The 12,932-nt window shown below is 35.8% G+C and overlaps 2 protein-coding genes across 3 annotated transcripts in view; one reads left to right on the top strand and one right to left on the bottom strand.

Annotated features, from left to right (window-relative positions):
• LOC112570404 (dynein heavy chain 6, axonemal-like) overlaps positions 1-8,671 on the bottom strand; it is a 64,697-nt gene extending 56,026 nt beyond the window's left edge. The window contains 12 exon segments of the mRNA XM_025248821.1: positions 89-285; positions 832-982; positions 2,178-2,433; positions 2,717-2,779; positions 2,987-3,102; positions 3,422-3,589; positions 4,023-4,159; positions 4,758-5,189; positions 5,609-5,706; positions 6,290-6,435; positions 6,846-7,247; positions 8,604-8,671. Of these exon segments, the coding sequence (XP_025104606.1) occupies positions 89-285; positions 832-982; positions 2,178-2,433; positions 2,717-2,779; positions 2,987-3,102; positions 3,422-3,589; positions 4,023-4,159; positions 4,758-5,189; positions 5,609-5,706; positions 6,290-6,435; positions 6,846-7,184 (2,103 nt within the window). The 5' untranslated portion in view covers positions 7,185-7,247; positions 8,604-8,671.
• A 616-nt stretch (positions 8,672-9,287) lies between these two features.
• Positions 9,288-12,748, top strand: LOC112571187 (lactoylglutathione lyase-like). Of its 2 annotated transcripts, XM_025250017.1 has the most exons (6): positions 9,297-9,638; positions 10,212-10,294; positions 10,626-10,766; positions 11,221-11,288; positions 11,528-11,617; positions 11,828-12,748. In XM_025250017.1, exons 1-6 carry the CDS (start codon positions 9,573-9,575, stop codon positions 11,920-11,922), a joined length of 543 nt encoding a protein of 180 aa, XP_025105802.1. In that variant the 5' UTR covers positions 9,297-9,572; the 3' UTR covers positions 11,923-12,748. The 2 variants fall into 2 exon arrangements, with proteins under 2 accessions (XP_025105803.1, XP_025105802.1); XM_025250018.1 differs by lacking the exon at positions 10,212-10,294 and having other exon boundaries at positions 9,288-9,638.
• Positions 12,749-12,932: the final 184 nt, after the last annotated feature.

Here is a 12,932-nt window from a genome sequence, read left to right as displayed (position 1 = left end):
TTGATGGTGTTGCTCACTTGATCTCACAGAGTGACTTATGGAACATAAGTAAAAAAGAAGAAAGGAAAAGCCAGCTGCTGATTGCTACCTGTTCTCTTTCATTTTCATCATCCTCTTCATGCGCCTGGTAGCTGGTCATCAAGTGGTCAAGCAATTTTTGAACTGCAGAAAACACCAGGTGCCTCAGTAACTCTTGCAATGAGTAATCTACAGCCCGCAGAAAGCATGCTAAACGAGCAAGAATTTTCCGCCATTCTGCAATTTCTGCATACAGGGGCTTCAGCTCTGGAAAATATTAAAAAAAACATACAAACATAGATATATACCATTGCCACCACCATTACCACTGATAATACTACAGATAAAAAAAAGTCACAAGACAGTCAAAGAAGAGAAAGCTAGAAATGTATAGTTTGATGGTAAAACTGAGCTGCAGTGACTGCATCTATGTTGATGGCATTCACCTTCTTTTCAACAGGAGAACACAATGAACTCTTTGTTTTGAGACCATTAATATTATGTTTGAGTGCTTATGTATATATATTTTTTTGTAAAGCACTTTGAACTAACCTTTGATGGTGGAGTAAAGTGCTACATAAATTCACTTTATTATTATTACATATATCTAATGATCCATCATTATTTTTAAACTAAAATTTCTTGGTAAAACCAAATTTCACAGCAAGCAGACCATATTAAGGCTTATACCTGACCTTCAGATCAGTAAATCTATTTAAAATAATTTTTCTTTCATTGCAAATGACTGATTTATACATGACTATGGAATATATGCAACAGGCAGCAAAGTGCAATGTGCTGAAAATTACTTACTCTTCTTCTCTTTCTGGTCTGTATCCCTTGCAGACCCATTCTTCAACACTTTAGGGTGAGATGTGCTACATGCAGCCAAGGGCTGAATGGTCACCTTACGGGGACTGTCTCCTCGAATGCCTTGTGTAATACCCTCCATTTCTGCTACAGTCTATGAACAAAACATTAGTAACAACAATAATCACAGGTCTGTTAAAGTAGTTAGCATGCCATCACTGAAGGTGTGAAGCTATAAACAAATGAACTGCTTATTATGTGATTACTATATATGTTTTATAAACATTTCTGCAAAATAAGGCATCATCTCTGTTCACTTCTAAAGGATAACTGTTTATATATTTCAAAACGGGGCAAAGTGCATGTTGAAGATAAATGCACGGCAATATATTCAATATGTTTATGTTTGTGGGTATGTGCATGTGTGTAGAAAAAAAAAGTGTATGTGTTAGAAAGGTTGTGGGGGGGAACAGGGACAGGGAGATGAAAGGACAGGGGTAAGGTGTGTGTGTGTGAATAACATGAATACATCTTTCTCAATTTTTAAGCTAATTTTTATAACAGGTGAACTACTGCCATTTCTTTTGCTGAAATAATGACCCTTATACACACATAAATCACCATTTCTGTCTATATGTATATGTCATTTTAGTAAGTGTAGTTTCTAACACTATAATTGCAAACAGCTTCTACTAAACATCAGTTAACTATAAGATTCAGCAAATCTTATTAATGATTACTATATGATCCACACAATGACAACTTTTTTGTTAACACTTATACTGACACATAAACTACACCATAGCTGCCACACACACACACTGCATATAAAATTACCACAAACATTTATCTCTGGCATGCTTGCAGATTAATTTTCCATGCTAATTTCTAGACTAAGCCCCTGATGAATGCTACTACTAAATGAAGAGGAAAAGCAGATTATGTGAGTTGTCATGTTCATGGAGATAAAAAAAAATGTTCAAGTGTATGGTTTATTATCAGTTTATTGACTAAGCTGTGGGAAGTGGAGGTCAATGGATTTTGCTAAGAAAAAAAAGTAAGCAACAAACTTATTGCAAGATGCTGTTGACATCAACATTTTAGCATAGTTGCAGATATAATTATTGTTGAAGGGCTTGCCAAGACCTGAGATCTACAACTTCACATAAAAGCTATAGTGCTGGTCTTGGGAGACTGCTATTTTAGAGACATGTCTGCGGAATGACTCAACTATGCACACACACACATGTGTGTGTGTTTGTTAGAAAAAGAAAATGAGAAAGTGAGTGTGAGAGAGACAAAGAGAGATGAGGTTAATACTTTCACATGATTGTTTTCACATTACTTACAGCACATGATTCCCACACCAGCTCAATGACCTTCTCCCGCAAAGCAGACATCATACGGAATGCCATGTCACACTGTAACTCCTGTTTTCTCTGGAAGTCTTGAAGACTTAGTGTTTTGCTTGAATCAAGGTCTACTAACAAAATGGCACCTCTATCTTTACTAGTTCCTTTGGCAGTTTCACACAAGCTTTGCACATGAATTATACATCCTTGCAGGACCTCATTGGCCATAAACAAGGTCTTGTACAGCAGGGCCCTGCCAATAAAGGATAGCAATATTCACACAAGTGAAATAATCCAATTTTTATACATCTGAAAACTTGAGAATTATCTAAGCTAAATAACTTTGTGCATGTGTACAGATGATAGATCGAGAGAGAGAGAGAGTGTGTGTGCATGCATGTAAGTATTAACTATATATAATGACATAGAAAACTATTGTCAATAGTGTTTAATAAAAGGTCTGCAACTAAGAGACAGCAGACTGAAGTTTTCAGAACTATAAGCACTAAATATACTTTAAAAAATTATTTACTCACTGATTTTCTGAGTTTTTCTGATGACGTATGCAGTATCTCCATAAACTGAATGCTTTCCATAACCTACAGAACAATTTTTGAACAGATGTTTCAATCTTCAATTCAAGAGAATGTTAATCTAAGCTTATATCTAAATTATTTGCCTAAAATCATCTCTACTGATTTCTTTAATAAAGATGTCATCTCAGAATCTGCTGCTTGTAAAACCACACTGGCAATCACAAATGTGTGTGCACACGCTCTAAAAACACACACACACACCTTTATTACCTGAACTTGACAAAGACTGGGAAGTTGTACACCATGTAAAAGAGGCGCCTCTCCCATAACCACCATAATACTGGAGTAGCACTGCTTTGGTCTACCTTACCATTTCTTTCATCACACTGTAATGTAACTCATGATAGTCAACTTTCCCAAAAGCTTATTATTTATATTAAATATATAAAGTGGTATTCATGCATGACAAATCGTGGCTTTATATATTATCATGCTTAACCTTACTATCACAATGTTTTCATTGAAGAGCTTGATGGCTTTCCATGACACTTTCAATGATATTAACATGTTAAATAATGATGTTGCTGAAGTCAGAAGTATATTAAAAAATGTTTTAAAATGCCAGCCAAAGTTGTAATGAATTTGCAAGGGCTAACCTGAGTACATTTGTATTACTAAAAACCATATGCAATGAACATTTCTTACCAAGGTAATGTAGGATGCACTGACTGTCCAGTAGAGAGATTGTGCACGTGCTGTGTTAGCAGAGACAACCTGAAGGTCATAAGGTTCATATCGACCTCTTGGATTATCCCGGTTGCGTGGCAGGCAATAGAGAAACTGTCCATCGTCATTTTTAACTAGGTGTACCTCCTTCAAAAAAGAAGCAAAAAATCCACATTGTATAAGCATGTGGAAAAGCTATGCCTGTTATTACACCACAGGTGAAACCAAGATTGCCACAAGGCATAAGTTCGTCTATTTCTGATTATATATATATGCGCTTCCTTTTCAGAAGATTCAAAATGATCCTGTTCACCCAGAACATAAAACTTCTGTCTGCTCCTCCTGCACCAACAGCTTCAGCTCCTGTCCAACATACCCTTCAAAAATTAGATTGTCTTTAAGAAACAAATTCCAACCTTTCCTGCTGGAACCTAATCTGGAGATCTCAGGAAATCAATACTGATTCTGTAAGTCATGTCATATGTAGTAAGTTAAGGATTTTAAAAGAATGGAATACACCTTCACCACCTATGATAGTGCCAATCTTAGAAGCACATTTATCATCTTTGATGGTTCTGACCTTCTCATCCTTTGAAAAGTCAGACAACTTGTACATCTCCTTCTTGCAGGCAGGCCCATGGCGTGGAATGTTTGTGTCCCACCCAAGTCGATTTCTCATGTCCAACAGATTGTCATATGCACTATCGTTATCTGGAACTGTTTGAAAGAAAATAGGTATTACATCTATAGCGCCCCCTCTCCCCAATACTTCATACTCCCTGTATCAACAAAAACTTGAAATGCTTCTCAGCTGTGATATCATGTAAAATGTATACTATGGCTATTCTATTTTTAGCTGCGATGGTTATGTAATACTTACACTATAGCTTTTCTAGTTCTAATAATAATAAATATGCAATTTATATAGCACATGATAACACTCATGAATGAGAATTTTCTCAGTGCTGGAGACAAGAATGAGACATGGACAGCATATAAAGGATGGAAGGATAAACAACCATCTAGACAAGTAATAAAAAACAAACATAGAAGATGCAAAGAGGAATCAGGGGTGTGATGGTTATGTCAAACTTACACTATGGCTGTGCCTATCACGCATTTATCCTCATGCTTTATATCCAGGCTTATTCTTTGGCCATTGATAATTTATTTTTCAACAACAACAGACTATAAAAGGACAATTTATAAAGGACAATAGAAGGACAATATTTAAAAAAAGAATTAAAGTAAAATATGGACTTAAACAGTGTATAAATCAACTCTCTACACGTGAATAAAACAATTCAATACATACTTGTATCGTCATATTTGTTCTTTTTCAAGTATGACAGTACTTTAGACATGTCCATACGGCCTGAATGTGCTCGCTTTGCAGAATGAACACGTCTTGCTGATCCACTTGTGTTGACAGATGGATGATTAGATGGCTGTGCTGACTGGGCTCTGTAAAGACTCTGCTTTTGTTCTGAAGTGCTTCTGCATGCACAAATATCTACATCTGGGTGACGCTTTGCTATTATAGGAATTAATCCATCATGCTGCTTGTTTTTGTCCTTTTGAAAGTCCTCATTAGGATCATCGCCATCATCTTCTTCAGACTCCTCTGAGTCAGACAAATTTGGACCTCTCACCGAACCAACAATTCTAGCACCACAAAGGCTAGCAACACTGACTTTAGAGTCAACTCCTTTCAAAGTCTGAATCACCTCTGTCTTTTTCTCTGTTGCTGTGATGCCAGAATGTAAACAAACAAGTTTAAAGAAGAAAATGTTTGTCTTAAATAATAGTTTATTTATGTCACTTCTGAAGCAAATATTTATATTCAATAAAATGCTCATTTACTATATGAGATTATAAATACAGTTTCACCTCATTATCTCACCATCATCTTGCCAGTCCCTCCCCTTGCCATGTCGCTGAATGGATTAAATCCCAAAGTTACCTCCCCTTAGTTAAGCATCTCTCTCTCTATATATATCCTCCTTGTGCTGCCACCCTAACCTTCACCCATCCTTGTTGGATGGATGGTAGTGAGATAATAAGGCAGGCCTATACAAAAATACATAAAATCTTTCGAAACCAAAACCTTTTTTCACAACATTCTGCATCCCTGCAATAATGCATGAACTTAGTGTAATTCCTCACCAGCATGAGATTCCAAAGTAACATCCTGGACATATGAATCTACTGTCTGCTCTTTTGTAACAGTTTTGCTTGCTGACTTATCAGCATGCTTACCCAATCTGTACACAAAGAAATTGACAAAAATTTCTTGGTGCCAATAACACTATAGTTATTCTGTTTATATAGTTTTACAGAGTTTTCGACACAAAATATATGGCACTGACCAGAATCGACCTGCTTATCAGTTTCTTTCATGAATTTGCTGTTTAAAGACCTATGTGATCATGAGTGCATGCATGCACACACACACTTCTTACTCTCTCTTGCTTGCACTTTCCCTAACTATAATGGCCAAGAAAGCCATGAATGGTGCACAAAATTAGTCTATTCCATAATTGATAAGGTTTTCTTGTCAAGCTATAGGCTTGAAGACAAAATATTAAGAACTGTGTTTCTTAGAGCTTCTTTTAGAGCAAGAGAAACAACAAAATTATATCTGAGCTTTATGTAATGATCTGTGCATTTAGTACATGCAAACACTTTTGTGAAGAGTTAAAACTTAATATGTTAAGAAGAGAAAATCAGCTTTTTTTTTTTATAAACAACTACATATTAAAGAGGAATTTTACTTCTTTTAATCATATGCTTTTTTACATACATCCAACATTCTATAGATAAATAAAAGTCAACAAAACATATTACATCTTCTGAAAGCCAGAATGATCTTTTGGTTCCTTCAGCTGCTTTTGATGATTCAAAAAATCTCGCTTACAAATGGTGGTACAAATTGCATCTATCTGTGGTTTATTCTGCTTGGCTGATGGTGGGCGTTGAAGAGGAACCAGTTGCTTAAAGATACGAAACTTAAATGTCAGCAACAAATTTTAATAAAATTTAACAATTAGCAAAAATAAAAAACCTACATAGATACTCTTTGTACAATTAAAACAATGAAAATGAGCCACTCAAGCATAATGTTCACATGTAGAAGGCAGTAGATCTACATAAAAATCACCCAGTTCTCAAAAAGTAGAACTACTAAAACTAGAATTCAGAGTGGTGACATAGCAATCATGAAAACAGTGATCTGATAGTTATCATGTGAACTATCTTAAAAAAACAAAAACAGTACAATTAATTCTAATGGTATGAAATTCCTCAAAAGTAAAAATTATTTGCAGATTTTCCTAAAGCTTTTAAGATATATTTTCATCTGACTGGCTGGATTTTTTAAACTTGCCCATCAAGTAAAACTCACCACTGGTCTTCCTGCAACAATTGTTTTTGCTGTCTGATGGCGAACGTAATGAAGAACATCAGAGTTTTCTGGACGACAATACAACCTTTCTTTAAGTCTTTCAGCCATATTTATTCCAGCAGTTCCCCTGTTTGCTCGTCTGACAAGGTGATCATTTGATGTGCTGAAATCTTTAACAGATTCCAAACCATTTTGGAAATGAGTAATTTTCCCCACAGGTGAATGACCTTTATCAAGAAAATCTTGTTCCAGAGCAGAAAGTTCAGCAAAATCCTGGTTTAAGACAGTCGACTCTGAGATTTGACTCAGGTGACTGATTCTAGACTCCCCTCTTGACATGTTGTCTTTATCTATTTTCTGCCAAGACACCAGGGTGGTATGATAATCCCATCAGTGTTGATACTGAAATGAACAGTCAGACTTAAAGTATTACACAGTAATTCACATCATAATGGTTTCAATTTTTTTTTTATACTTTTACAGACTTGTTCATAGTGACCTCTATCTTTCTACCTCAATTCTGCTATTCCTTCTTTCTAATACTCTTTCTATCTTTCATTACCAACTATAATACTAATACTAATACTAATACTATAGCTTATAACCTAACATACTAATGAAGAAATCTTTACAAGAGCCAGCTGCACAAATATGATAATCATAAACGAAAAAAGGAAATGGCTAGGGTATGTGTGCAGAATGAAATCAGCCAAAATAGCCTTCACTGAACAGCTGATGGCAAGAGGAAATGTGGATGGCTAAAAAATCATGGCAAAGGTCAGTAGAGAGAACTATAAAAGACCAGAAACTATCTTTGGAAAACATATAGCTAGCTAGACTTGCTACTGACAGACATCAATGGAGATCTCTAGTGGATACCTTATGTACCACTTAGGTATGAAGCTGATCAATATATACTACACTACTCATAAATATTTTACAAATATTATCTAGCTGAGGTAATTAGCATCATCCAGATGACTCAGAATACAATGCATTCATACAAAGTAGATCAAAGGAAGAAAGCAAGAGGCAACGCCACCTCCTTCTTGTGAAGGGGTAGATGAAAGATATAAGGTCATGCTTTCTCTGTCGATCCCTATCTCTCATCAGTATCATCTCAAATTACACTTTTCAAGTTTCCAATTTATAGTACAGGTATGTTGCAATAGGCTCTGTGCATAGATTGTTTTATTTTTTTTCCTTTCTTTTGGAGCCACAGGTAACATATTTTAGATGGTAGGAAATAAATATGAAAAATGAACATGCTCCAAGCAACATGCACCAACCAAAACATATATAGCCTATGACCATGCATATGTCAGGACTATTCATACCAAGTTTGGAAAGGATTAGACTTACAGTGCAGAGAGGTGGGATGGACTGAAAAAATGACAAACGTTGAACGGAGAAATATATCCTACCAAACTTATCTCACGACCAATCCGTAATAAACATCAATTCAAAATTTTGTGGGGATAGACCAAATGGCGACCTTTTCTAAAATTACCGCCTCTCTCTCTCTCTCTCACACACACACACACACAAAAATCGCCACACTCTGCTTATTCATTATACAGACATATCAGGGGGTCCGTTGTGTAATGACGATCGAGCCAAATCGCGAAAACAATGGCAGAATATTAAAATTTATATAATCATAACCATAAATACTATTTTTTTAATTTTCTGATGTAAAGTGTGTATATGTTTTATTCAGACAGTTAAGCTTTGAGGAAAAAATTAAGAAAGGCTTACAGTTAAATTTTTCAAGGCCTTTCTCGTCAAACAGGTGCTTTCAGTCGCCATTTTGATTTACCTTAGCAATACCCACAATTCATTGCGCGCTTTTCAAAGCGACACCCCCACCCCTCCCCGCCACATCTCCTATCGCGGCAAAAATGATGCAGCATTCAAATCTCTCGCCCTCTCTCCTTGAATTAGGATTAGAGTGTTTTTCTATAAATGTTTAACAAAAAGTTTAAAAGCCAACAAACTGTCCAAAAACTGAAGCTGAGATTCGCCATTCATTGGCGTGGCCCATATGCAGCTACCATACTTGATTACATATGTATAGCTGTATATTAATTGATGCATCTCGAAGTATTTTACCCATGCACGTTAACCAGCCTTACCTTTCCTTTTAAAAAATATCAAGGCACACTGATAATGTCATCAATGGCAAGATTTGTTATTATATATTAAGGGAGTGAACTGGAATAGTGATCGAGCTACGTGAGGTTGCATATACTGATGGAGATCGAGTATCTGCACTGCTGAATGTTTTAATACAATTGGTCAGGCGAGACTAACCAGACACAAAAAATACATAAAATATTATGTCGCGCATGTTATGCATATAATGAATATTCTGTTTCCGCATATCTATCAGAGAAATGTGTTAAGGCCTACACATTCTACTTCTCGACCCGTAAGGAGAGCTACGTACGTAGCTTCACATTTCGTCTGCAGAGGTAGATAAGGATCGAGAAACAGTCCGATTACTCGCTACTCCATTATAAACTACTCACAGACTTGTATGATTATCTGTGATGCATTCGGAACTTGCAATTTAAATTATTATTTTTATATCATACACTGATAACTATTTTTTCTCGATTTAAAAATGAGGGGTTTGTAGTGCAGACGAGAAACCTTTGGTCTCGTGCACCATGGCATATTGTGACGTCATAGATTCACAGGTACCCGTCAGCGTACGCTGCGAAGATGGCACAGCCGCTGAGTAACGAAGATGCTGCTTCGGCATGTTCTCCTCCAGCACCAGAGACGAAAGTGAGTAATCCAGCATCACAGTCAAGATACGCAGCCTAATTACACAGACGATGTTTAGTGTAATATTACTCATAATTAAATATGTACGCAGATGCTTAATTGTACTTGCATGATTTGTCCTGAAACTTTTTCGTACGTATAGTAACTGTAAGACTTGCAGATTTACACTTAGTTCTAATATTAGTTTCAGTGTTGTGTGAGAGAGATGAATAAGAATGGCAGAGCAGTTTCTTCGCATTTCAGTTTTTTGAAAACTGCCTATAATGACTCAGCTGAAATTAGTTACCAATATCAACATGAACAACTGTCGAAACCTCTCGGATCCGATCGAGTCTCAGCCAATGTTCGATGCAAAGCATCTGCTGTGAATGACAACGAGCATCGCAGCTTAAGAAACATGTATATTATGATTTACTTATAAGTAGCAACAATTTAAATAGTACAATAAACATTTCGAAGACAACTTTTGGAGTGACTTGCACAGTGGTGTGTGCTGCTGTATGATCACGAACTCGTATTACGTCTTTGATAAGATATCGAGCTGTTTAGGGTTGAGTAAATGTCTCTGTACAGGGATTCTTCATGCAGCAGACGATGCTAAGGATAAAAGACCCTGTGAGATCTTTAGATTTCTACACAAGAGTAATGGGAATGACGTGAGTTGTAGAACTTTTAAAGTACATCTACAGTTCATCAACAGTTATGACATGTTTTAAAGTGTCACATAACGCCCATAGCATGATAGATAATCAGAAAGACATATCTCTCCAGCAGATTGGTCTATAAGAAAACATATCAATCACTTTTTTGGTAATGTTTCTAATTTGCAATATTAGAGCAAAAGGTAGTCTTCATCATTATATTGTAATAAGAACAAGAATAGGTATTTATAATGCACAGCATCACGACCAAGATAGATTGCACTCTCTGTGCAGATCAGTAATGATGTGTATTAGAAGTGATAAGTATACATTTGTTTGTTCTCAGGCTACTGAAGAAGTTTGATTTCCCTGGCATGGACTTTTCGCTCTACTTTGTGGCTTATGTTGATCCAGCTTTAGTCCCAAAGGATGACAAAGAAGCTACAAAGTTCTGCTTCTCAACACCTGCAACTTTGGAACTTACACAGTTAGTTCATTTGAATTATCTCTGATTATTTTTTTACAAATACTATACTGGCATATGACTTACGACATTGTTCTGTTCCTACATCGCGTCGTAAACCGATTTTCGCTTTAAGTCGGAACATACGTAATTACTGTACGTAAATAACATGCTGTAAGCACTTATCCTATCCTAACACAGTAATTATCAAAAAACACATTTAATAATGAATATGAACACAAAGTTCGTGTTACGATGTAAAACCACTGTAAGGCATTAAAACACTCTTTGAGGAATGTTCATGCACTGGAGAAGTGTTTGATAAAATGGAAGAAAGTTGATGTGCTGGGGAAGTGTGATAAAACCCTGGTTTTTTTTTCAAGGAATTTATGTATATATTTTCTTATTTGCAAGGTGTGAGTGGCTCCAGTGATGTGAACATTTTCCTATCATTGTCATTTATGTTCTATATTGATAGTAACTGGGGAACTGAGAAGCAGGAGGGAGAACCTTATCATAATGGTAATACAGACCCAAGAGGTTATGGTGAGTAAATTTCATTTTGTCTCAACTCCAGTCAGCATTTTAATATAGGGTGGTAAGGGTAAGTTTTTGCTGATATTTAATTCTCACAATAGATCTACATATTATGAGTTTTTAGCAGTAGTCAAGCTCACTAGGAAATTCTGCTGTGATAAAGATGTTCTTAATGGTGTATACTATGTATGCCCTTTATAGATTCTTATGGGTTGTATTAAAAATTTTAATTTGCCTTCTTTTTGTAGGTCATATTGGTATTGTAGTCCCAGATGTTTACAAAGCCTGTGAGCGATTTGAATTCCTTGGTGTTCCTTTCATTAAGACTCCTGATGGAGGTAAGGATCTATGATCATTTCTTGATGGCTTGCAACGAGATATTTTGTCTTTCTCTTGCTATTGCTTAGAATTGACTCTCTTATTTAAATAATTGCCCTTATATTAAAGCAACACACTTTTTAAGTGTCCAAATAAATTTGTATTTGGTCTGTTGTTGGTTTTGTTTATCTAAATGCAACCATCTGTTACCCATACTCTGTATATTCCAGGTAAAATGAAAGGCCTTGCCTTTATTAAGGACCCAGATGGATATTGGATTGAAATTCTCAATCCTTTGAACATGGTGAAGACGACGAGTGTTTAGGTGCTGTTTTTCCTCAGCTGAAACGGTATTTTCAAAGTACAATGACCATTTGCAGTAAATATGACTTGCTTGGTTTTAATCTTGGAGAACAGCGATAGTTATTCGTAAGCAATCACATCGAAGGTGGTGAGAGCACCAGCATCCAAAGCCATAGCCACAGACACACACACACTAGGCTGCTTGATACCTGTGGCACATTGTACTTCTTTCAATTTAACCTGCTGTGAAATAGGTACCTAAATTTATGAAGGGTCAGAAAAGAATGACAGCAAGAGGGGGGAGAAAGTCCCCTCCCTCACAGAAAAGTGTAGGCTCTAACAGGACATTTTAGAAGACAATCATAAAAAATATATGAAGTCTCTGAATTTAGGTGCAGCTGCATTCTACTGTTTATGATATTTTTGTATTTATCAAGATGCTTATATACAGATTATTTTCTTTGATTCATAGGATTTTTATGTATAATTCACAATTTTTGTCATTCAGGACATGCATATATTTTAAGTTGATCTTTATCTACAATGAACAGCTTCTATCACTTAATGTCCATAACATGATGATGTATAAATAAAAAAACTTATGAAATTTTTTTTTTTGGTGGGGTTAGAATGAATTTAAAATGTGAAATAATAAAACATTTACATTTCTGACCATGTTTTACTTTGCATATTATTGCTGTGACTGATAAGCCTGCATGTCCCCATTTATTCCCCGTGATACATGCTACTTAACCCATTTATACTGGAGGTTGACATTTTTGAATTTGTGCATGAAATTTATGTGACCTACAGATATTAAAGAAACAAGAATTTGAAGAGGAAAAAAATGATTTTGTTCCAATAATGTATTAACGTGAGACAGAAATGGGTTAATATGTCTGACTGCTAGATGGTGTACAGGTGTCAACAGAAATTTGTGCATGTGCAGACATAGTATGCTTTAAGATTTTGGCATTCCAATCCACCAGCTATGATTCCAGTTAAAATGTATTTTGACTGGACCAAATATGG

The sequence above is a fragment of the Pomacea canaliculata genome, linkage group LG8 (assembly GCF_003073045.1).
Source record: "Pomacea canaliculata isolate SZHN2017 linkage group LG8, ASM307304v1, whole genome shotgun sequence".
In the NCBI taxonomy this organism is placed as follows: domain Eukaryota; kingdom Metazoa; phylum Mollusca; class Gastropoda; order Architaenioglossa; family Ampullariidae; genus Pomacea; species Pomacea canaliculata.
The sequence above is the reverse complement of the archived record's forward strand: the minus strand, read 5'-3'. Positions and strand labels throughout refer to the sequence as shown.